Source organism: Balaenoptera borealis (genome assembly GCF_965194805.1).
Source record: "Balaenoptera borealis genome assembly, chromosome: 18".
Classification (NCBI taxonomy): Eukaryota; Metazoa; Chordata; class Mammalia; order Artiodactyla; family Balaenopteridae; genus Balaenoptera; species Balaenoptera borealis.
In genome coordinates, this window is record NC_138877.1 from 43,508,730 (window position 1) to 43,535,857 (window position 27,128).

Sequence of the window (27,128 nt, forward strand, 5' to 3'; positions counted from 1 at the left end):
CAGTGAGTGAGATTTCAGTAAGCTTACACATCAGGCTGTGAGACTGCTTTTTTTCCCACTTACTAAGAAATGTTGGTACATGTGGCAAACTCAGTCTGAGACTTTGTTGTTGTGTACTGGTTTGCTATGATTTCAAATCCACTTATTTATGACCAAAAAAAAATTAAGTTGTTTTTAGAAGTAAAGTTGTTTTGATATAAGAATGAAGTAAGTTGTGTCTGGATGTCATCATCTCATCTGCCCTTGATTGATAAGAACTTAGTAACTCAGCTGCTGAGGGACCCCAGCTGGGGGCTTTTCAATAAAAACTTGTGGAGAAGCAACTCTGGCAAAGGGGACATTTAGACTATAAATACAGAGAGTTTGTGAAGGCTATCCCAGAGTTTCAGTCTGGACAAAGCTACCCTTTGTTAATTTAGCTCTCGGAAGGTCTTGGGTATTAATTTCTGCTATGATAAAGGAGACTTCTTTATCAGCCAGTGGTGATCCCTGGGAATATAAGCCTGCATGTCAACACCACTGCCATTGTTCCCTAGCAACATACTCTAGCAACCGAGGCACTTTTGTTTTTCCACTGGCAGCTGCACATCAGCTCTTGGTTGGCAAAACCGACTCTTCCAGAAACCAAAACTCATAGAAAGAGTACACTTCAAGGTCTGGGCAAGATGGCGGAAGAGTAAGACGCGGAGATCACCTTCCTTCCCACAGATACATTAGAAATACATCTACAAGTGGAACTGCTCCTACAGAACACCCACTGAACGCTGGCAGAAGATGTCAGACCTCCCAAAAGTAAAGAAACTCCCCATGTACTTGGGTAGGGAAAAAGTAAAAAGAAATAACAGAGACAAAAGAATAGGGACGGGACCTGCACCAGTGGGAGGGAGCTGTGAAGGAAGAAAGGTTTCCACACACTAGGAAGCCCCTTCGCGGGCGGAGACTGCGGGTGGCAGAAGGGGGAAGCTTCGGAGCCGCAGAGAAGAGCGCAGCAACAGGGGTGCGGGGGGCACAGCGGAGAGATTCCCGCACAGAAGCTCAGCGCCGAGCAGCACTCACCAGCCTGAGAGGCTTGTCTGCTCATTCGCTGGGGCGGGCGGGGGCAGGGAGCTGAGGCTTGGGCTGCGGTCCGATCGCAGGGAGAGGACTGGGGTTGGCGACGTGAGCACAGCCTGAAGGGGTTAGCGCACCACAGCTAGCCGGGAAGGAGTCTGGGAAAGAGTCTGCAGCTGCCGAAGAGGCAAGAGACTTTTTCTTGCCTCTTTGTTTCATGGCGCGCAAAGAGAGGGGATTCAGAGCGCCGCTTAAACGAGCTCCAGAGACGGGTGCGAGCCGTGGCTATCAGCGCTGACCCCAGAGATGGGCATGAAACGCTAAGGCTGCTGCCGCCGCCACCAAGAAGCCTGTGTGCGAGCACAGGTCACTCTCCACACCGCCCCTCCCGGGAGCCTGTGCAGCCCGCCACTGCCAGGCTCCCGTGATCCAGGGACAACTTTCCCGGGAGAACGCACGGCGATCCTCAGGCTGCTGCAATGTCATGCCGGCCTCTGCCGCCGCAGGCTTGCCCCGCATCCATACCCCTCCCTCCCCGCGGCTTGAGTGAGCCAGAGCCCCCGAAGCAGCTGCTCCTTTATCCCCGTTCTGTCTGGGCGGGGAACAGATGCCCTCAGACGACCTACACGCAGAGGCGGGTCCAAATCCAAAGCTGAACCCCGGGAGCTGTAGGAACAAAGAAGAGAAAGGGAAATTTCTCCCAGCAACCTCAGAAGCAGCGGATTAAAGCTCCACAAACAACTTGATCTTCCTGCATCTGCTGAATACCTGAATAGACAACGAATCATCCCAAATTCAGGAGGTGGACTTTAAGAGCAGGATATATTTCCCCTTTTCCTTTTTTTGTGAGTGTACATGTATATGCTTCTGGGTGAGATTTTGTCTGTATAGCTTTGCTTTCACCATTTGTCGTAGGGTTCGGTCCGTCCGTTTTTTTTCTTTTTTTTTGTACTTAAAAAATGTTTTTTTCTTAATAAAATTTTTCTTAATAATTTTTAACTTATTTTCTATTTTTAAAAATTAAAAAAGTTTTTCTTAATAAATTTATTCTTAATATTTTTTTTCTTATTTTTTATTATAATAGCTTTATTTTATTTTATTTTATCCTCTTTCTTACTTTCTTTCTATCGTTTCAAACTTTTATTCTGAGCCGTGTGGATGAAAGGCTCTAGGTGCTCCAGCCAGGCATCAGGGCTGTGCCTCTGAGGTGGGAGAGCCAACTTCAGGACACTGGTCCACAAGAGACCTCCCAGCTCCACGTAATACCAAATGGCGGAGATCTCCATCTCAACACCAAGAAACAGCTTCACTCAACGACCAGCAAGCTACAGTGCTGGACACCCTATGCCAAACAACTAGCAAGACAGGAACACAGCCCCATCTATTAGCAGAGAGGCTGCCTAAAATCATAATAAGGCCACAGACACCCCAAAATACACCACCAGACGTGGACGTGCCCACCAGAAAGACAAGATCCAGCCTCATCCACCAGAGCTCAGGCACTAGTTCCCTCCACCAGGAAGCCTACACAACCCACTGAACCAACCTTAGCCACTGGGGACAGATACCAAAAACAACGGGAACTACGAACCTGCAACCTGTGATAAGGAGACCCCAAACACAGTAAGATAAGCAAAATGAGACGACAGAAAAACACACAGCAGATGAAGGAGCAGGGTCAAAACACACCAGACCTAACAAATGAAGACGAAATAGGCAGTCTACCTGAAAAAGAATTCAGAATAATGATAGTAAAGATGATCCAAAATCTTGGAAATAGAATAGACAAAATTCAAGAAACATTTAACAAGGACGTAGAAGAACTAAAGAGGAACCAAGTAACAATGAAAACCACAATAAATGAAATTAAAAATACTCTAGACAGGATCAATAGCAGAATAACTGAGGCAGAAGAAAGGATAAGTGACCTGGAAGATAAAATGGTGGAAATAACTACTGCAGAGCAGAATAAAGAAAAAATAATGAAAGGAACTGAGGACAGTCTCAGAGACTTCTGGGACAACATTAAATGCACCAACATTCGAATTATAGGGGTCCCAGAAGAAGAAGAGAAAAAGAAAGGGACTGAGAAAATACTTGAAGAGATTGAGATTATAGTTGAAAACTTCCCTAATATGGGAAAGGAAATAGTTAATCAAGTCCTGGAAGCACAGAGAGTCCCATACAGGATAAATCCAAGGAAAAACACGCCAAGACACATATTAATCAAACTATCAAAAATTAAATATAAAGAAAACATATTAAAAGCAGCAAGGGAAAAACAACAAATAACACACAAGGGAATCCTCATAAGGTTAACAGCTGATCTTTCAGCAGAAACTCTGCAAGCCAGAAGGGAGTGGGAGGATATACTTAAAGTGATGAAGGAGAAAAACCTACAACCAAGATTACTCTACCCAGCAAGGATCTCATTCAGATTTGATGGAGAAATTAAAACCTTTACAGACAAGCAAAAGCTGAGAGAGTTCAGCACCACCAAACCAGCTTGACAACAAATGCTAAAGGAACTTCTCTAGGCAAGAAACACAAGAGAAGGAAAACACCTACAATAACAAACCCAAAACATTTAAGAAAATGGGAATAGGAACATACATATCGATAATTACCTTAAATGTAAATGGATTAAATGCTCCCACCAAAAGACACAGACTGGCTGAATGGATACAAAAACAAGACCCATATATATGCTGTCTACAAGAGACCCACTTCAGACCTAGGGACACATACAGACTGAAAGTGAGGGGATGGAAAAAGATATTCCATGCCAATGGAAATCAAAAGAAAGCTGGAGTAGTAATTCTCATATCAGACAAAATAAACTTTAAAATAAAGACTATTACAAGAGAGAAAGAAAGACACTATATAATGATCAAGGGATCGATCCAAGAATAAGGTATAAGAATTGTAAATATTTATGCACCCAACATAGGAGCACCTCAATGCATAAGGCAAATACTAACAGCCATAAAAGGGGAAATCGATAGTAACACAATCATAGTAGGGGACTTTAACACCCCACTTTCACCAATGGACAGATCATCCAAAATGAAAATAAATAAGGAAACACAAGCTTTAAATGATACATTAAACAAGAGGGACTTAATTGATATTTATAGAACATATCACCCAAAAACAACAGAATACACATTTTTCTCAAGTGCTCGTGGAATATTCTCCAGGATAGATCATATCCTGGGTCACAAATCAAGCCTTGGTAAATTTAAGAAAATTGAAATCGTATCAAGTATCTTTTCCAAACACAACGTTATGAGACTAGATATCAATTACAGGAAGAGATCTGTAAAAAATACAAACACAGGGAGGCTACACAATACACTACTTAATAACAAAGTGATCACTGAAGAAATCAAAGGGGAAATCAAAAAATACCTAGAAAGAAATGACAATGGAGACACGATGACCCAAAACCTATGGGATGCAGCAAAAGCAGTGCTAAGAGGGAAGTTTATAGCAATACAAGCCTACATCAAGAAACAGAAAACATCTCGAATAAAAAACCTAACCTTGCACCTAAAGCAATTAGAGAAAGAAGAACAAAAAAACCCCAAAGTTAGCAGAAGGAAAGAAATCATAAAGATCAGATCAGAAATAAATGGAAAAGAAATGAAGGAGACAATAGCAAAGATCAATAAAACTAAAAGCTGGTTCTTTGAGAAGATAAACAAAATTGATAAACCATTAGCCAGACTCATCAAGAGAAAAAGGAAGAAGACTCAAATCAATAGAATTAGAAATGAAAAAGGAGAAGTAACCACTGACACTGCAGAAATACAAACGATCATGAGAGATTACTACAAGCAACTCTATGCCAATAAAATGGACAACCTGGAAGAAATGGACAGATTCTTAGAAATGCACAACCTACCGAGACTGAACCAGGAAGAAATAGAAAATATGAACAGACCAATCACAAGCACTGAAATTGAAACTGTGATTAAAAATCTTCCAACAAACAAAAGCCCAGGACCAGATGGCTTCACAGGCAAATTCTATCAAACATTTAGAGAAAGGCTAAAACCTATCCATCTCAAACTCTTCCAAAATATTGCAGAGGGAGGAACACTCCCCAACTCATTCTATGAGGACACCATCACCCTGATACCAAAACCAGACAAAGATGTCACAAAGAAAGAAAACTACAGGCCAATATCACTGATGAACATAGATGCAAAAATCCTCAACAAAATACTAGCAAACAGAATCCAACAGCACATTAAAAGGATCATACACCATGATCAAGTGGGGTTTATTCCAGGAATGCAAGGATTCTTCAATATACGCAAATCAATCAACGTGATACACCATATTAACAAATTGAAGGAGAAAAACCATATGATCATCTCAATAGATGCAGAGAAAGCTTTCGACAAAATTCAACACCCATTTATGATAAAAGCCCTGCAGAAAGTACGCATAGAGGGAACTTTCCTCAACATAATAAAGGCCATATATGACAAACCCACAGCCAACCTTGTCCTCAATGGTGAAAAACTGAAACCATTTCCACTAAGATCAGGAACAAGACAAGGTTGCCCACTCTCACCACTATTATTCAACATAGTTTTGGAAGTGTTAGCCACAGCAATCAGAGAAGAAAAAGAAATAAAAGGAATCCAAATCGGAAAAGAAGTAAAGCTGTCACTGTTTGCAGATGACATGATACTATACAAAGAGAATCCTAAAGATGCTACCAGAAAACTACTAGAGCTAATCAATGAATTTGGTAAAGTAGCAGGATACAAAATTAATGCACAGAAATCTCTTGCATTCCTACACACTAATGATGAAACATCTGAAAGTGAAATTAAGAAAACACTCCCATTTACCATTGCAACAAAAAGAATAAAATATCTAGGAATAAACCTACCTAAGGAGACAAAAGACGTGTATGCAGAAAATTATAAGACACTGATGAAAGAAATCAAAGATGATACAAATAGATGGAGAGATATACCATGTTCTTGGATTGGAAGAATCAACGTTGTGAAAATGACTCTACTACCCAAAGCAATCTACAGATTCAATGCAATCCCTATCAAACTACCACGGGCATTTTTCACAGAACTAGAACAAAAAATTTCACAATTTCTATGGAAAAACAAAAGACCCCGAATAGCCAAAGCAATCTTGAGAACGAAAAATGGAGCTGGAGGAATCAGGCTCCCTGACTTCAGACTATATTACAAAGCTACAGTAATCAAGACAGTTTGGTACTGGCACAAAAACAGAAACATAGATCAATGGAACAGGATAGAAAGCCCAGAGATAAACCCACTCACATATGGTCAGCTTATCTTTGATAAAGGAGGCAAGCATATATGGTGGAGAAAAGACAGCCTCTTCAATAAGTGGTGCTGGGAAAACTGAACAGGTACATGTAAAAGTATGAAATTAGAACACTCCCTGACACCATGCACAAAAATAAACTCAAAATGGATTAAAGACCTAAGTGTAAGGCCAGACACTATCAAACTCTTAGAGGAAAACATAGGCAGAACGCTCTATGACATAAATCACAGTAAGATCCTTTTTGACCCTGCTCCTAGAGAAATGGAAATAAGAACACAAATAAACAAATGGGACCTAATGAAACTTAAAAGTTTTTGCACAGCAAAGGAAACCATAAACAAGACCAAAAGACAACCCTCAGAATGGGAGAAAATATTTGCCAATGAAGCAACTGACAAAGGATTAATCTCCAAGATTTATAAGCAGCTCATGCAGCTCAATAACAAAAAAACAAACAACCCAATCCAAAAATGGGCAGAAGACCTAAATAGACATTTCTCCAAAGAAGATATACAGATTGCCAACAGACACATGAAAGAATGCTCAACATCATTAATCATTAGAGAAATGCAAATCAAAACTACAATGAGATATCATCTCACACTGGTCAGAATGGCCATCATCAAAAAATCTAGAAACAATAAATGCTGGAGAGGGTGTGGAGAAAAGGGAACACTCTTGCTTTGTTGGTGGGAATGTAAATTGATACAGCCACTATGGAGAACAGTATGGAGGTTCCTTAAAAAACTAAAAATAGAACTAGCATATGACCCAGCAATCCCACTACTGGGCATATACCCTGAGAAAACCATAACTCAAAAAGAGTCATGTACCAAAATGTTCATAGCAGCTCTATTTACAATAGCCAGGACATGGAAGCAACCTAAGTGTCCATCATCGGATGAATGGATAAAGAAGATGTCGCACATATATACAATGGAATATTACTCAGCCATAAAAAGAAATGAAATGGAGTTATTTGTAGTGAGGTGGATGGAGTTAGAGTGTGTCATACAGAGTGAAGTAAGTCAGAAAGAGAAAAACAAATACAGTATGCTAACACATATATACGGAATCTAAGGAAAAAAAAAAAAAAGAAAAGGTCATGAAGAACATAGTGGCAAGACAGGAATAAAGACACAGACCTACTAGAGAATGGACTTGAGGATATGGCGAGGGGGAGGGGTAAGATGTGACAGGGTGAGAGAGTGGCATGGACATATATACACTACCAAATGTAAAATAGTTAGCTAGTGGGAAGCAGCCACATAGCACAGGGAGATCAGTTCGGTGCTTTGTGACTACCTAGAGGCATGGGATACGGAGGGTGTGAGGAAGGGAGATGCAAGAGGTAAGAGATATGGGAACATATGTATATGTATAACTGATGCACTTTGTTATAAAGCAGAAACTAACACACCATTGTAAAGCAATTATACTCCAATAAAGATGTTTAAAAATAAATAAATAAATAAAATAAAGGCAAAAAAAAAATAAAAGAGTACACTTCAAGTAAATTTGGACTTTATTTCTATCTTCTCCCCTTGCCTGGAACAATAGTGTATTTAATCTACCATGGGTGTGTTATTTCTTTATTGGCTTATTAAGAGACATGACCCTGTATGCTATCGGTTTGTGAAATTCTTACAGTGAAGTTGTTTTTAAACTTCTGGCAAAGACAATCTCAGTCCCTGAGCATAATTTGCTGCCCCAAACAAAATGGACTTGCTGTCATTATAACATATGGCTAACAGAACCCACTTACCTTTATTTATTAGAACGTGCCTATATTTCCTAAAACGTCTCTGACAATTATAAATACAGAAATTAATTTAGGTTAATGAATTGCATCCTTCCCTACTTAGTAGAGTTTACTAACCCAAAACCTGGTAGAAATGGTCACTTCAATTTTAATCCCTCCATGTTTCCTTGCCAACTCCCACTCTACACCTATTACAATTCTGAATTTCTTTCTTTTGATGCTTCTTATTTCCCTTATTAATATAATGTAAGCTCTCTGAGGGCAGATTTGATTTATTTTCTCTGATATATCATCATAGCAAGTACCTATTTGTAAATTTTTTAAAAATGAGTGAAGAAAGCACTCATTTCCAATTCTTGAAAAAGAATGATATATGAATGGAAGCTGTCAAAGAAAAGGCACCTGTTTAAGTTCAGCTGAAATAAGATATTGACAAATTGCAGAGAAAAGTATCAATCCTGTGTCTTGGGAATGCAAAAGATGGAACAATTATTTTTAAATTGGTGAATTTTAAAGGGTTAATGGGAAAGGTACAGATTAAACTAGGCTTTGGGTGATGGAGATATTATAAAGGATCTCACTTAGGTTTTATTTAGGTAAAGGCACATCTTAATATATTTTTAATGCTTTCTTACACTATTGTTCTCAAGTACAATAAACTGAATTCTCTTAGTACCATTCTTGCCACCTGGAATTTAACGCACATAGAGATCTAGAGTTGTGTTAGGCTGTTACTCTAGAGAGTTTTCAAATGTATCCAAAGACCAGATGAAAATCTGAGGAGAGAAACTAAAAGGGCAGTGGACAGTCACAAGTTATTAAGAAAAAAATGGAAGGGAAATCTGGGGAGAGAGATGAGTATGTAAAAATGCAAAAGAGTGTGAACAATCAAGCCGTTCTTTATGTTTGGGACATAGGGTGGCTGTAAGGCAGGTGGTTAAGAGAGAAGACTGGAGAAGGAAAGAGAGGTCTGTTTCATAAAACCACTGAATTCTAAATTAAGGAGTTTGGCAGTAGCTATGCTCAAGTAGGGAGCCAAAATGAATTGTCTTCCTGAGATAGGCTGGGTCTTGAGACCCTTGCTGAAGTGCTCGTAAGACAGGCTGGGACCTGGACCCTTTGCTGCAGTGCTTGCACCTGGACAAATGTCTCTTCCAGCAGCAAAATACAAAGAAACTATAAGGGACTAAAAATAGCTGCATGCATGTACAGTTGGGGCAAATTATGAACAAGAAGATACAAAAAGACTAAAACCTCCCAAAAAACAGGGTGTTGGGAGCAAAAGCAGGGTACTGCATATGCACCTTGCACACAGCACCACCAAGGGGGTGGACAGACCACCCAAGCCACCTCTCCAGCCCAATCCTGGACCCACCTGTATCCCATATAAAGAACCAGCTCGCCCTGGCTCATGGAGCAAGCAAGGAAAACTGTTACTTGTTTTCACTCCCTCCTGCTGCAGCAAGAACCCCAATAAAGCCTTGCCTGAATTTCTTGCCTGGCCTCTTATCAATTTCTATTGATTGAGGAGGCCAAGAACCCTGGTCAGTAACATTCTGTTGCTATATGTTTTAATTCTGAGGCATGATTTATCAAGTAATCCCTTTGAACCACTGGAATGCATCTCAGCCAGTCTACTTCTGTGATGAGATTCTAATAATTTTATAGTTTCCTTGAGCAATTATAAATTATTCTTCAGCCAGAGTGACTTTTACAAAATTGAAATACAACCATGTCGCTGCCCTTTTTTAAACCTTTTATGATATTTTTACCTTAGTCAAGTTGCTATGACCTAGAGGCTGGCTTTCTATTCAATCTATTGGGGCCACTCTTCCTCATTATATTCCAGCTAAACTCAACTTTTCCTCCTTTTGTTTGCAATTCACACTCAGGAACTGGACACAGCTTGTTCCTTCTCATTGCAATTCTTCCTCACTTTCTGCAAATCTGATAAACCAGTCAAGTTCCAGATTAGAAATCATTTCTTCCAGAAGGCAAATCACAAACCTCCTAAGGCTATTAACAGCCCTCAGCGAGACTCAGCAAACAAGTGATTTTTTTTAAATGTGTGAATCTAAGATAATACAATTTTAATACAAACTGCTTGTAATAGGGAAGAACAAATCTGACTCCACATTAAATGTTTCTTGTACTTTAACCTTTGTATTCTATTGCTTTTGCTTGAGTTAAGAATGTTGCCTATAGCTCGAAACATATGGATTGACCCATTCTCAAAGCTCTGACCTTTAAGGGTATGACACTTTTCCATTCATATAGAGATAAAATGTTTCAGAACAGAGATTAACATTTGTCTTGCTGGTGGTTTACAGGAACATCTTGGCCTGACCTATGTGGACAGCTGCAAGAACAAAGGATTCCCGTACCAAGAAGTTTGCAACAACCAACCACGCCCCTTCCTCACCTTGCCTTTAAAAATACATTGCTGAAATCCTTCAGGGAGTTTGGGGTTTTGAGGGGCATGAACTACCCATCTCCTTGCATAGCCGTGCAATAAAGGTTCCTCTGCTCTTAACTCTGATGTTTTGTTTTGTTTGGCCTCACTGTGCCTCAGGCACATGAACTTGCATTTGGTGATATGTTTATCATAGGAAAGCTTTTACAATTTTGGGTTCATTTTTAAGAAAAAGAATATCAAAGTTTGGATACAAAAATAGAAATGGTCTTAGAGAGCACCACATAAGTGACAGGGCTTGAGGCATAATAAGGTACAGTGCTAGATATAGGGTTGTACTGGAGAAAACAACAGACATGACTCCTGTTCTCATGATATTTCAAACTGTATAAACTTCAGACTGCACAGAAATAGCAGCTTCTTCATGTGTATTATTAACATGAGGTTTTGAATGACTGAGTAAATCAGTTTTGCCATGGTGAATCACGGAACAAACACAGTTTTTAAAATCTGTTTTGCAGATTCTCCAAGGACCAGAGCATACATTTATTAAAATTCAGGACTATTTATGGATGTGCTCAGGCAGTATAAGTATCTGCTTTTTGAGCTTACTCAGGAAATAAAGGGAAACAAACCAGAAAGACCTTTTAGTTACAAAGTAAAGTTTGAAAGAACAAAGCTAAGGCACAGAGCAAATAAGAAACAAAAATAATTACTAGTGTGATATTATTTGGAGAGTCTGAGGTTTTATATGGTCACTCGCCACACCAGAATGTCTATTTACTGTTTTGTTGTATTTCCTTTATGCATCAAGTAAGTCTGTGGCTGTGCTGGCCTAAGATGATATATCTACGACTTAGCTTAATCTGTGTCATTGGATGACTGACCAAAATGTTTCATAAAATTGATATAATTTTGCTCTTGAATCCATCAGAATACACTCATTAATTTTAAACCACGAACCAATGCCTTGTTTTTCCACAACAAAAGGTATCATGAATGATCTAAACTCAAGAGGGCTGTTCACTGGTTTTTATTAGCCTTAATTGGGAAAATTATTGAAAATAATATTCAGAGAAGCAACGGTCAGGTTAGAATGACACATTAGTGAGATGTGAAAATTAAACAAGAGGGAAAAAAAGTCATGTCAGTAGAGGTGAGAGAAAAATAAACAACTATCAGAGGGTGATGTTGAAACAATTTTCTGATGTGGATCTGAAGTGAAAGGTCACTTTCTAGTGATTATGTTTTTCTCTGAGTAAAACAGGAAAAGCAACCAGACATTAAAAGAAAGTCATTAAACCACAGAATTTTGAGGCCATTAAATCACACTCAGGGGAATTAAAAAATAACCCAAATGAGGTCTATACTATTCTGATTTAAAAGATAAAGATTATTTGAAGTAAAAATGAAATCATTCCAAACATTTTCATAAAATGTGGTTAAAATTTGGGAAAATGTACTTAATTAAAATGTAAACAATTTTAAGAACAAAAACTTTAAATACTCTCACACTCTGATATTTGGTATGAAGAATGTTGTTAGAGTAAAACAGGATTTCTTAGGATATCCTAGCTGACCAAAAAGATACAAGGACCACAAAATTATACAAATGATGAATTCCATATAAAGCTAATTTAAAAGGGAAGAAACTGGATTAAAAAATTCAGTTATAATAACATGTGAAAATTTGCTACAAGACTATCCATTAAATATTATATTTATTAAATTTTTATCCCATTTATTTCTGATTAAGTTTGGAGATTTGTAACAAAACACATATATATAAAGATATTTCACAGTAAAATATTAAGGAAGGGTCACAAAACTATAATGCAAAGTAATTATAAAAAATCTAGAATAAGATAAGTAATACATTAAAACTTTAAAATAAAGTGTGCATGTCTTGGGTGTGTTGTGTGTGTTGTGTGTGTATGTATGTCTTCTCATTACAGAATAATGTAACAAATGAATAATATAAGGAAAGGGAAAAGATACTTCTCATCTTTGTTGAGCAAATTTGCTATGTCAATAAGATACCCATTTCCTAAAGGATATAAGAGATGAATCTATAAATTAGCATCAGCGTAAGTGGTGAGAAAAAGTCACTAAATGTACTCTCAAAAGCAATTTAAGAAAATATACATTTAGTGATACAAGAGATTTTTAAGGTAAAACAATAAGGGAGTATCCTCAATTGAAATAAGATGAATATGAGGCAGATAGGAAAGAGAGCTGTCAAATAAGTATATCATATATGGAAAATTAAAATACAGATTAGGTATGCACTGGAAACAGTAAAATTCATAAGCAAAATGGCAATGATTAACCATAAAATACAGAAAAAAATTCCCAAGTTAAGTGGAAAAGAAATAAAATTACTGAGGAGAAAAACTGTTTATGGAAAAGAAATCAGTGCTCAAAGACACACACAATCATTAGCATAAATACATACTAAAATATATATCCCAAACCAAAGAACTAGAATAATGGAAAAGGAATCAAACGAAAACCAATCCTCAGTAGATAAAAACTTTCCTTAGTAAAATAAAAACATGATTGAGATTGTTCAAATGAATCTCAAAATATTAAGTTAAAAGAATGAAAAGCAGCCATCAGGTTATACCCTGGTAAACATTTTGAAATTGGAGAAGAACATGCCAGTAGTTAAGCTCTTATCTCGCAGCCCCACATTCTCTCTCCTGTACTCTGCTTTTTGATACAAGGGCTGGAACTCTGCAAACCACGTTTCTGCTTTGCCACCTGGTTCCTTCTTTTAGGATGTGACGTTAATGGATGCTGGAGGGAGACTGAAAGACTAGAGGAGGAAGGGTCTTGCTCCTTTCTGCTCATTTCCTGTTCCTGTGTCATCCCATCTTTTTTTCCTGCATCCAGTTGCATCCAATTGCCGTTTTGCAGAACTTGCAAAATTGGCCTTATTGAGACCACTCAGAGCCATCAACACCAGCAGACTGGCACCACCTCCTCAGAGCTTCGGGTCCCAGGCCAAGGGGCCCCTCTTTCATGTCAGAGATGCCAGCTCTGGCTAAGCAGAGGTCCAATCACAAATGTCTGGATTTCAGCTGCATAGGGACTCTCCTCTGATTTTCTAAATCTTAATAACTACAATTTCTTCTTTTGTTTTCCAACACTAGGGGTGGTAGCTGTTTCCTTTAGTGGATACATTTATGATATAGTGTTCTCTTGTTGACTTTTTGGTTAACTAGCTAATTTTTATATCTACTTAACAAATCTTTATATTAGATTATATAGAATCACTGATAAATGGCTGGAGTGGTTTCTGTCTCTTGACTATACCCTAACTGGTAGAAATATAGTCAAAACATCTATAAGAATGAGATATAAAAACATGTTAAAGATGAGAAACTACTGGACTTACCACACATCTCCCTTAAAAAAAAATGACAGAAGATAAGTAAGTATATAATATCTACTTAACTATAACGATACAAGGCTGTGACATTAAATTACTCAAGCCAATTTACAACAAATGTGTGAAGACATAGGAAAATTCCTTTTAGACATAAAGTTTAATAAATTATATAATCAACATATCCTTCCTGGAAAATAATAGTAGTAGTAATAGTAATATACTACTACTAATAAAGTGAGATATATTTACCTAGAAATAATTTCTAGAACATATGAAGAACTCTACAAGGCAAAATGAAAAAGACAGAAACCCAAATGGAAACAAGAAAAAGACTTTAATATATACTTCAGCCAGAAGATATAAAATTGTTAATAAGTATATAAAAGGTGCACAATCTCAGTCATTAACTGAATGTGATAGCATTATCTACCAGAATAGATAAAAACCATAAAAGATAAAAACTGGCGTTACCAAATCAGTATCTAGAACTCTAGTACAGTGTGAATATGTACATAAATTAGGAAAACACTTTCAAAATCTTCTGGGAATTATCCCTTAAGGCTGAACACAAGAATATCGTATAGCCTAGCAATCGCAGTTCCAGGTCTACACTCTGCTAAAATTTGTATGCATGCTCACAAAGGACATATATAAGTGAGGATGTTCACAGCCAAACTATTCTTAATAGGCAAGAAATGGAAACAATTAAAATGATAATTTTGATATATTAAAGAAGAATAAACTGCAAATACAATTATTAATACTATCGTTAAATTCTGAATTTCAAGACATATTAAATAAAACTGAGCCAAGTGCAAATTAATGAATAAGAAAACAAGATAGGAAACAAGTATAACTTCACTCTATGCACACATTTGATTAAAGACAAAAACAAAACCAAATAATTATACTGACAAAACCTAAGATAAGACAAAATTAGTAATAATGCTAACACCTAAAAATAACAAATTAGGAGGTTAATAACAGTACAAAAGAAGATATAACAATACAAGATGGATTATTATTAATAGTCATAGGATTAGAAGTAAGGTACAACTGCCTTCTGCTAAATTTTAGAATCTCAGTAAAATATAACTTTTAAAGGGAATATATATGATAATATACATATAATTTTTTCTATCATTTGTCATGTTCAAGAATATATACTTCCCATGTTTGGAGATGCTTATAGCAGATAAATTGTAGAAAGCTTCTCAATTCATGTTATGATGTTATTACGCTAAGAAAAGCTTCATATCATAATGGAAAATATTATGAAATGGTTTTTCAAAAGATATATAGACCAAACATAGAAGAAAAATCATAGACTATAGAATGCAACAAAATACTAAATGAATAATGCAACATGGATAAGTTGGTTTTATTTTAAGTATGTAATAATGATTTACAATTATAATATTTTTGTAAATCACCATATTAATAGATCAAATAAGGAAAATATAAGTTTATAAATTTTTAGAAAGAATTTAATAAAACATTATACCAAGGTTGATTTTTTAAAATAAAATCTCCATTAGTGAAACTACAGGCAATGACAAGATCTTGCCCTTGACACCACATGGTATAAGTATCTCAAATAGCAACTAATATCACACAGACTATAAAGCATTAAAGTCTTTCCAATTAAAAGACATAAACGAGGTCACCCAATATCACTACTATTTATATCACTATTCTAAAAATAAAAGCAATACAATAAAAAGGAAATAAACATAAATATTAAGAAGGAAGTGACAAAGTTTCATTATTAGTTTACCATGTTTATCTTCCTAGAAAATCTATTATTATAAATCAAAAAACTAACTGATAACATGCATTTAGTAAGATGGTTATTATAAACATAGATACTTAAACTTTCTTCTCCAGTGTACTATAAATGTATAATTATTAACACATACAAATATATAAACTAAAATATAATATCTAAAATGTTCAAAAATACAAATAAGTGTGAATAAAACTCAGAAAGAAAATACTAAACCTATACCTAAATTAAAACCACTAAAATACATAGAGACTAATTTTAAGAGATAAAATTAAGATCACATTTTCAGACGAAAAGATTTCAAATGTATAGATCTAACATTTTCTCTAATTAATATGTAAATATTTATTTCCAGGCAAAATCCTAAATGGATTCTCAGGAAGTATACATGACACTAAGAATACAATTTTAGGCATCAAATAAACCTAAATGAAAATTGAAGTCCAACATTCATTAAACATGTATATCTAGTAAAAAGAGAAAACAGTAATGTATGTAATTTTAAGAACAGTAAGCAGTTTGGGATAGTGTGCAGGGTGGTTTATTTTAATAGGATGAATAGTAAATAACTTTCTTTGTGGACAAATTTTGAGATGAAATCTGAAAAATGAGAAAAACCCAGACACGTGATGATGGGTAGGAACAGCATCTCAAAGAAAAGAGCACATTCAAAGGGACTAAGTTTGGTTAGAGCTGCTATATTTGAAGCAAAGATAAAAGGGCAATTTGGCTGATGTACAGAGAAAAAAATGTAGAATAGGCAGAAACAAGATCCAGTAGGTCCCTTTAGGTAAAGATAGGCATTGTGTTCTAATTGTAAAGAGAAGTTCTTGAAGAGGACTGAAATATTACTTGCATTTGTTAAGCAGCTGTGGCAGCTTTAGCAAATGGACTTTAGTGGAAAGACAAGTAAACAGATTGGAAGCTTTTGCTGTTTTTCAAACCAGAGGTGTTATTAGCTTTTTTAGGGCAGAGTTTCTCATGGCAGTGAGAGGGAGTGTATTTTGCCACCTCAGAGGGACTTTTTTGGTTACCACATTGGGCAGGGTGTTGCAGTTGGTATCTAGTAGATAAAAGCCAGTCTGCTGCTAAACACTGTACAATGCACAGGACAGAGCCCTGCACCAAACAAACAATTATCTGACTCAAAATATCAACAGTGTTGTGTTTGAAAATTCCCCATTTAGGGTGATAGGAATGGAAAGGAGAAAAGTGAAGAGACATACAATCATGCAAAAAAATATACTAAGTACCAAATTTTTAATAGTCTTTTGAAGGCTCCTCAGACTATTTTACCAGAAAGGATATAAATATGCAGATCGTTAGTTCACATAATTCTCATGAAATATATGTGATACTTTAAAAAAAAACAGTTATTGTAAAGAAGTTTTGGTTTTTATTTTATAAGAAGGGACAATCAGAAAAATATGTAGTCTTGATATGTCAATGATCCATGAAGACTAAACTTAAAAAAAAAAAATCAAAAACAAAATATTTAAATATTTTATCAAAGCAGTTTACTAAATGCTATTTTTAAAACAATATTCACTCAAAAACTTTTTTTTCAAATAAAAAAGGAAAGTCTACTCACTTGCCATTCAATGCTGCCACACCAACTGTGCTTCGGGCAATTGACATACTAGCTACAAATGTCCACTGCTGACTCTGAGGATCCCACCTCTCCACTGTGTTCAGATAGCTCCAGCCATCATGGCCTCCAACGGCATAGATAGGTCCTTCTAGTACCGTCACACCTGAAACATGGGAGAAATGAAAACCGAATGGATTTATTCCACAGTGAGTTTCTAAAATCAAATTAGTAGTAAAAATTATGATGCCATTCAGAATAGGTTCTAGCAGTTAAGAAACAATTGCAACTCCCTCTTGTGAGAGCACTGGAATCACAGCTAACTGCTGAACAATCATTGACAGGAAGTCACTGGAACTCACCAAAAAAGATACCCTACATCCAAAGACAAAGGAAAAGCCACAATGAAATGGAAGGAGGGGTGCAATCACAATAAAATCAAATCCCATAATTCCTGGGTTGGTGACTCACAAACTGGAGAACAATTATACCACAGAAGTCCACCCACTGGAGTGAAGGTTCTGAGGCACACGTCAGGCTTCCCAACTTGGGAATCTGACAACAGGAGGAGTAATTCACAGAGAATCAGATTTTGAAAGCTAGCAGGATTTGACTGCAGGGCTTCGACAGTGCTAGGGGAAACAGAGACTCCACTCTTGGAGGGCACACACAAAGTATTGTGCACATCAGGACCCAGGAGGAAGGGGCAGTGACCCCATAGGAGACTGAAACAGACCTACCTCCTAGTGTTAGAGGGTCTCCTGCAGAGTCAGGGGGTGGCTGTGGCTCACCGTGGGGACAAGGACACTGGCAGCAGAAGTTCTGGGAAGTATTCCTTGGTGTGAGCTCTACTGGAGTCCACCATTAACTCCGCCAAAAAGCCTGTAGGCACCAGTGCTGGGCTGCCCCAGGCCAAACAACCAACATGGAGGAAACTCAGCCCCACCCATTGGCAGACAAGTGTATTAAAGTTTTACTGAACTCTGCCCACCAGAGCAACACCCAACTCTACCCACCACCAGTCCTTCCTATCAGGAAGCTTGCACAAGCCTCTTAGATAGCCTCTTCCACCAGAGGGCAGACAGCAGAAGCAAGAAGAACTACAAACCTGCAGCCTGTGGAACAAAAACCACATTCACAGAAAGACAAAATGAAAAGGCAGAGGACTATGTATCAGATGAAGGAACAAGATAAAACCCCAGAAAAACAAATAAATGAAGTGGAGATAGGCAATGTTTCAGAAAAATAATTCAGAATAATGATAGTGAAGATGACCCAGGACCTCAGAAAAAGAATGGAGGCAAAGATCGAGAAGATGCAAGAAATGTTTAACAAAGACCTAGAAGAATTAAAGAACAAACAAACAGAGACAAACAATACAATAACTGAAATGAAAAATACACTAGAAGGAATCAATAGCAGAATAACTGAGGCAGAAGAACGGATAAGTGATCTGGAAGACAGAATGGTGGAATTCACTGCTGTGGAAGAGAATAAAGAAAAAAGAATGAAAACCAATGAAGACAGCCTAAGAGACCTCTGGGACAACATTAAATGCACCAACATTTGCATTATAGGGGTCCCAGAGGAGAAGATAAAGAGAAAGGGTCAAAGGAAATATTTGAAGAGATTATAGTTGAAAACTTCCCTAACATAGGAAAGGAAATAGCCACGAAAGTCCAGGCTGGATAAACCCAAGGAGAAACACGCCAAGACACATAGTAATCAAATTGACAAAAATTAAAGACAAAGAAAAATTCTTAAAAGCAGCAAGGGAAAAATGACAAATAACATACAAGGGAACTCTCATAAAGTTAACAGCTGAATTCTTAGAAGAAACTCTACAAGCCAGAAGGGAGTGGCATGAAATATTTAAAGTGATGAAAGGGAAGAACCTACAACCAAGATTACTCTACGTGGCAAGGATCTCATTCAGATTCAATGGAGAAATCAAAAGCTTTAAGACAAGCAAAAACTAAGAGAATTCAGCACCACCTGACCAGCTCTACAAAAAATGATGAAGGAACTTCTCCAAGTGAGAAACACAAGAGAAGAATAGGACCTACAAAAACAAACCCAAAACAATTAAGAAAATGGTAATGGGAACATGCATATCAATAATTACCTTAAATGTGAATGAAGTGAATGAATTAAATGCTCTAACCAAAAGAAACAGGCTTGTTGAATGGATACAAAAACAAGACCCATATATATGCTGTCTAAAAGAGACTGACTTCAGACCTAGGGACACATACAGACTGAAAGTGAGGGGATGGAAAAAGATATTCCATGCAATTGGAAATCAAAAGAAAGCTGGAATAGCAATACTCATATCAGATAAAATAGACTTTAAAATAAAGAATGTTACCAGAGACAAGGAAGGACACTACATAATGATCAATGGAGCAATTGAAGAAGAAGGTATAACAATTATAAATATATATGCATCCAACATAGGAGCACCTCAATGTATAAGGCAAATGCTAACAGCTATTAAAGAGGAAATTGACAGTAACACAATAATAGTGCGGGACTTTAAAACCTTCCTTTCACCAATGGACAGATCATCCTGTCAGAAAATTAACAAGGAAACACAAGCTTTAAATGACACAATAGACCAAATATATTTAATTGATATTTATAGAACATTCCAACTGAAAACAGCAGATTACACTTTCTTCTCAAGTGCACACGGAACCTTGTCCAGGATAGATCACATCTTGGGTCATAAATCAAGCCTCGGTAAATTTAAGAAAATTGAAATCATATCAAGCATCTTTTGCAACCACAATGTTATGAGATTAGAAATAAATTACAGGGGGAAAAAAGGAAAAAACCACAAACACATGGAGGCTAAACAATATGTTACTAAATAACCAAGAAATCACTGTAGAAATCAAAGACAAAATAAAAAAAAATACCTAGAAATAAATGACAATGAGAATATGACTACCCAAAACCTATGGGATGCAGCAAAAGCAGTTTAAGAGGGATGTTTACAACAATATAATACTACCTCAAGAAACAAGAATAATCTCAAATAAACAATCTAACATTACACCTAAAGGAACTAGAGAAAGAACAAACAAAACCCAAAGTTAGTACAAGGAAAGAAATCATAAAGATCAGAGCAGAAATAAACGAAATAGAAATTAACAAAAAATAACAAAGATCAATAAAACTAAAAGCTGGTTCTTTGAGAAGATAAAAAAATTGATAAAACTTTAGCAGGACTCATCAAGAAAAAGAGGGAGAGGACTCAAATCAATAAAATTAGAAATGAAAAAGGAGAAGTTACAACGGACACCACAGAAATACAAAGCATCCTAAGAGACTACTACAAGCAACTCTATGCCAATAAAATGGGCAACCTGGAAGAAATGGACAAATTATTAGAAAGGTATAACTTTCCAAGACTGAACCAGGAAGAAATAGAAAATATGAACATACCAATCACAAGTAATGAAATTGAAACTGTGATTAAAAATCTTCCAACAAACAAAGTTCAGCACCAGATGGCTTCACAAGTGAATTCTATCAAATATTTAGAGGAAAGCTAACAACCATGTTTCTCAAACTCTTCCAAAATATTGCAGAGGAAAGAACACTCCCAAACTCATTCTACGAGGCCACCATCACCCTGATACAAAAACCAGACAAAGATACTACAAAAAGAAAATTACAGACCAATATCTCTGATGAATATAGATGCAAAAATCCTCAACAAATAATAGCAGACAGAATCCAGCAGCACATTAAAAGGATCATACACCATGATCAAATGGGATTTATCCCAGGGATGCAAGGATTCTTCAGTATACACAAATCAATCAATGTGGTACACCATATTAACAAATTGAAGAATAAAAACCATATGATCATCTCAATAGGTGCAGAAAAAGCTTTTGACAAAATTGAACACCCATTTATGATAAAAACTCTCCAGAGATGGACAAAGAAGGAAACTACTTCAACAGAATAAAGGTCATATAAAACAAACCCACAGCAAACATCATTCTCAATGGTGAAAAACAAAAAGCATTTCCTCTAAGATGAGGAAAAGGACAAGGATACCCACTCTCGCCACTCTTATTCAACATAGTTTTGGAAGTCCTAGCCACGGCAATTAGAGAAGACAAAAAAATAAAAGGAATACAAATTGGAAAGGAAGTAAAACTGTCACTGTTTGCAGATGACATGATACTATACATAGAGAATCCTAAAGATGCCACCAGAAAACTACTAGAGCTAATCAATGAATTTGGTAAAGTAGCAGGATACAAAATTAATGCACAGACATCTCTCACATTCCTATACACTAACAACTAAAGATCAGAAACAAATTAAGGAAACAGTCCCATTCATTCTTGCAACACAAAGAATAAAATACCTAGGAATAAACCTACCTAAGGAGGTAAAAGACCTGTACTCAGAAAACTATAAGACACTGATGAAAGAAATCAAAGATGACACAAACAGATGGAGAGATATACCATGTTCTTGGATTGGAAGAATCAATATTGTGAAAATGACTATACTATCCAAAGTAATCTACAGATTCAATGCAATTCCTATCAAATTACCAATGGCATTTTTTACAGAACTAGAACAAAATATCTTAAAATTTGTATGGAGACACAAAAGACCCCAAATAGCCAGGACAATCTTGAGGGAAAAAATTAGGAGCTGGAGGAATCAGACTCCCTGACTTCAGACTATACTACAAAGCTACAGTAATCAAGACAATATGGTACTAGCACAAAAACAGAAATATAGATCAATGGAACAGGATAAAAAGCCCAGAGATAAACCCACGCACCTATGGTCAACTAGTCTATGACAAAGGAGGCAAGGATATCCAATGGAGAAAAGACAGACTCTTCAATAAGTGCTGCTGGGGAAACTGGACAGCTGCATGTAAAAGAAAGAAATTAGAACACTCCCTAACACCATACACAAAAGTAAACTCAAAATGGATTAAAGACCTAAATGTAAGAGTGGACACTATAAATCTCTTAGAGGAAAACACAGGAAGAACACTCTTTGACAAAAATCACAGCAAGATCTTTTTTGACCCACCTCCTAGAGTAATGGAAATAAAATTTAAAAGCTTTTGCACAGCAAAAGAAACTATAAACAAAATGAAAATACAACCCTCAGAAGGGGAGAAAATATTTGCAAACAAATCAATGGACAAAGGGTTAATCTCCAAAATATATAAACAGCTCATGCAGCTCAATATTAAAAAACAAACAACCCAATCAAAAAATGGGCAGAAGGCCTAAATAGACATTGTTCCAAGGAAGATATACAGATGGCCAAGAGGCACATGAAAATCTGCTCAACATCACTAATTATTAGAGAAATGCAAATCAAAACTACAATGAGGTATTATCTCACACCGTTTAGAATGGGCATCATCAGAAAATCTACAAACAACAAATGCTGTAGAGGGTGTGGGGAAAAGGGGACCCTCTTGCACTGTTGGTGGGAATGTATATTGATACAGCCACTGTGGAGAATAATGTGCAGGTTCCTTAAAATACTAAAAATAGAATGATCATATGACCCAGCAATCCCACTACTGGACATATATCCAGAGAAAACCATAATTCAAAAAGACACGTGCACCCCAATGTTCATTTCAGCACTATTTACAATAGCCAAGGCATGAAACATCCTAAATGCCCATCGACATACAAATGGGTAAAGAAGATGTGGTACATATATAGAATAGAATATTACTCAGCCATAAAAAGGAATGAAATTGGGTCATTTGTAGAGACGTGGGTGGCCCTAGAGACTGTCATACAGAGTTAAGTAAGTCAGAAAGAGAAAAATAAATATTGTATTTTAAAGCATATATGTGAAATCTAGAAAAATGGTACAGATGAACTGGTTTGCAAGGCAGAAATAGAAACGCAGATGTAGAGAACAAATGTATGGATACATTTGGAGGAAGGGGGACATTGTGTTGGTGTTGGGATGAAATGGGAGATTGGGATTGACATATATATACTAATATGTATAAAATAGATAACTAATAAGAACCTGCTGTTTAAAAAGAATAAATAAAATAAAATTCAAAAAAAAAAAAAGAGAAACAATTGCAATGAGGTAGAAACTCTTCACTATTAATTGAATTTTTTCATTCAAGTGAAAAAAATGGAATCCAACTAAATATTATGACCTAAGTGCTTTATGAAAGATAATACATTTGCTTATTTATGACCATGTGAAGAAGCAAAATCTAAAAATCAGAGGTGATGCATCTTGTTCCTCTCCTTTTGAAGATTGTTTCTACACTGTTGTTTAAAGTACTTTATTGCTTTAAGCAATGCTGCATTAAGCAACGTAACATTATCAGTTTGAATTTGAGGTTAGGGTTCTCTGTGTTTGACTCCCCATCACTTCATAATAAACTTATCTAAAGCTTAGAAAAATATGATGCCTCTTATTTTATAAACTGAAATCATTAAACACTAGCAATTAAATTAATTATGAGTCATCAGTGGGACAATATATACAACTTTTATATACTGTTTTTCCAGTCAATTCAGTTCTTCATTAGATGGGTTTTCTTATATCTTAAACAACTGCTAAATATTTACATATTATGTTAATAATGACTGAAGTGATCTCATTCAGTCTCATTCAGTGTAGGAAAATTCTAGTGAATTTTCCCCAAAGTTCAAAATCTAATGTCAGATTATTAAGAACTCTGAAGCATCTGTGATTTTATCCTATTTGATGGCTGACAAGGTAAACTGCCACAAATGTATGTATATTGAGAGAAGACACAAGACTCCTGAGTCAAAGAGGAAAGGTAGTTATTACTCACAGCAACAACAATAGTCAGAGAATCACCAATTTTTTTGACTGGTTCTCCAAGCCCCAATTCCCACAGGGTGATTCCAAGAGGGCTTTAACATTTCCTTCAGCTTGACCATACTTTAGACAGGATTCTCCTGCCTCTAGAGTCCTGACCTCACTTTCCTTAGAGAATTTACTTTGAACAATTTGTAATTGAAAATTATAATTTCTCTGTCCCTTTGAGATGTAAGTCTAAGAAACCTCTTGCCAGTGTTACAGCCACAGAATCTTTTTTCTCAAGGACCTGGGAATATAATCTTCAAGAAAGATAGCATCCCTATCTCCCAGTTTCTGTGGGCTTAACTTAACTTCATCTGACACCTTGCTTCAAGTTGTAAGTCTACCTCTTGTCTGGAAGGTAGAAAGTTTACTTTACCTTTAGATAAGGTCAATTAACAAACATAGATTGCCTATGATTCCTCCACTCACTCCAGGTCTCAAAAGCTCTCCCACCTTTGTTTTAGTGGAGGTGAATTTAGCCTCAATCCTGGCCTCTCTTCCTTCTTGCAATAACCTTGAATAAAGTCTTCCTTGTCTGTTTAAGTTTGTCTAACACAATTTTTGCTTTGACAAGCATCAGGTGGAACCTGTACATGCAGTAGGTTGTAAGTAAAGTTGAAGTTGAAAGTTGTAAGTTGAAAGTAAATTAATTTATAATTGGCAATAAACTTACATGCCCATTACTCCAGAAGGAGACATTATCTTCATGCTTTTGAGTATGCCTGCCTTTCTCTTTGGAGATAGGAACTATCTTTATCTTGCTAGTATTTCTTATAATAATTTGGGGGAGGGGCAGTCAGTGCTTTGGTCAAAAGCTGTGAGAAATATGAAAGATCCATGGAGAATTATGTCTCAACACTGATGTGAAAGTAAAATGATGCTTTTTAATTCATTCATTCAACTGCTATTTATTGAATGTCTATTATGTGTCAGGAATTTTTCTTAGCACCAAAGACACAGTGCCAAGAACACATAGGTGAACAAGACAAAGTCCCTACCCTCACTGAGCTTATATATATTAGTCAATGAATATTTAACTAAAATGGAATAAGTACATTACTCACAAAAGACCTTACTTAGAGTGTTTCCGATATCAATTCCAAATCAATACAAGAAGAAAGAACAAAGGAGACAGAGAGGAAATGGCCAGATAGGTTGGAGGGATTTCCAGAAACTTCTGATATCTGGAAACTAAGCGTGAAGAGTGATTCCAGGTGGGTGGGTCAATTACTTACTTGCATATTTCTGGCCAACTACAAATTTCTATTGGATCTGGAGAGACAAAAGTTACTGTTGACTTTGAAAGTGGGTTCTGGACCAGTACTGTACAAGTTTTAATCCATTCTGGTAACTACTTATTCTGTTATGTACTCTAAAATATATTTGATTTGTGACTTATTTTAAAATTTTTTGAGGTTATTTGATTTCATAAAAATCTTTTACTCATAAAGTATAACATATACAAAATACAAAATTTATAAGATATTTTTTCACACGAACAACACCACATATCCATCATCTACATTGTTTCCATACCAGAACACCAACTTCCAGTCACTAACCTCCCTTAAAAGGTAATAATTTTTCTGATTTCTTTCTTCCTATAGTAAGTTTTTCCCCCCTCTTTTAAATTTACAAATTAACACATTTAATATATTCTTTTTTGTGTGTCAAAGACTGAAAGTTCATGTCCCCTCAAAATTCACATGTTGAAATCCTAACCCCCAATGTGAGGTATTAAGAGGTGGGCCCTTTGGTAAGGGTGATGAGGTCATGAGGGAGAGGCCCTCATCAATGGAATTAGTGCCCTTCTGAGAGAGACCCCTGAGAGCTCCCTCACTCCTTCTGCCATGTGAGGACACAGTTAGAAGATGGCTGTCTGTGAACCAGGAGCAGGCTCTCACCAGATACAAAATCTGCCAGCACCTTGATCTTGGATTTCCCAACCTCCAGACTGTGAGAAATAAATTTCTGTTGTTTTTGCTCAGTCTATGGCATTCTGTTATAGCAGCTCAAACTTAGACATTGTGTCTTCCTCCTTTCAAGTTATGTCTATGACATTGATTCAGGTTGTTAGGTGAGGCAATCATTTATTATTTTCCATTGCATATACTATTACATTGTATGAATAAGCAACTTTTATAGGTCCATTTCATTTCTGATAGAAATTAGTATTGTCTCTAATTTTGATATCTTGCTTCTCAGGTCCTGGCTGCCTTAGTTTATCTGTGATGTCTTCAAGAATTTGATTTATGTATTTTATTCATCTTTCACAGTTGTACATGGCTAGAAAGCTTACACAGACACTAGATACTCCTTCAAGGCCAGAAGTTAAATTTGTATGTTTAAGACTTCTAACTTTATTTTTAGTGCACAAATTTAATAAAATAATATAATCAAATGTATTAATCTGTCATTAATATTTTGGCCTTGGTTTATACATGTGTGTTTAAGATTTTCCTCAAGCTCTACCACTTACATAGGTAAATTTCTTAATCTCTCTATATTGCAATTTTCTCATCTCTAAAGTGAGAATAGTTATAATAATGATTTTATTGTGTTGTGGTAGGGATTATATGCATTAATGTATATAAAGCACTTAGAACAGAATCTGATACATTATTGCCATTCAACTTTTGTAAGCTATTGTAATTGCTATTATTATCCTCATATTCAAGTCTTAGGAAGATATAAAAAGGAAACTTATAGAAAAGGATATATAAAAGTCCTGTAAGCATATATGTTTGATATAAGTGGTAATCAGAATAATCAGGATATAAAAATAAAACATGTTTGAGAGTAAGTTTTTGGCAACCATACTTTAATTTTTTTTAATGTAAAAGTGTTTCAATATCAAGCACTGTTAAGAATATTGGGAACTTATATTTTTATCATGAAATTGTCATTTAGGAATACCACTTTGGAGGGAAA

At 36.2% G+C, this 27,128-nt stretch overlaps 1 protein-coding gene across 1 annotated transcript in view; it reads right to left on the reverse strand.

The window, feature by feature from the left end:
* The window catches only part of KLHL1 (kelch like family member 1), a 432,606-nt gene that overhangs the window by 35,440 nt on the left and 370,038 nt on the right, over window positions 1–27,128 (reverse strand). The window contains exon 8 of the mRNA XM_082365956.1: window positions 17,328–17,490. Within this exon, the coding sequence (XP_082222082.1) occupies window positions 17,328–17,490 (163 nt within the window). The remainder of the gene's footprint in view (window positions 1–17,327; window positions 17,491–27,128) is intronic.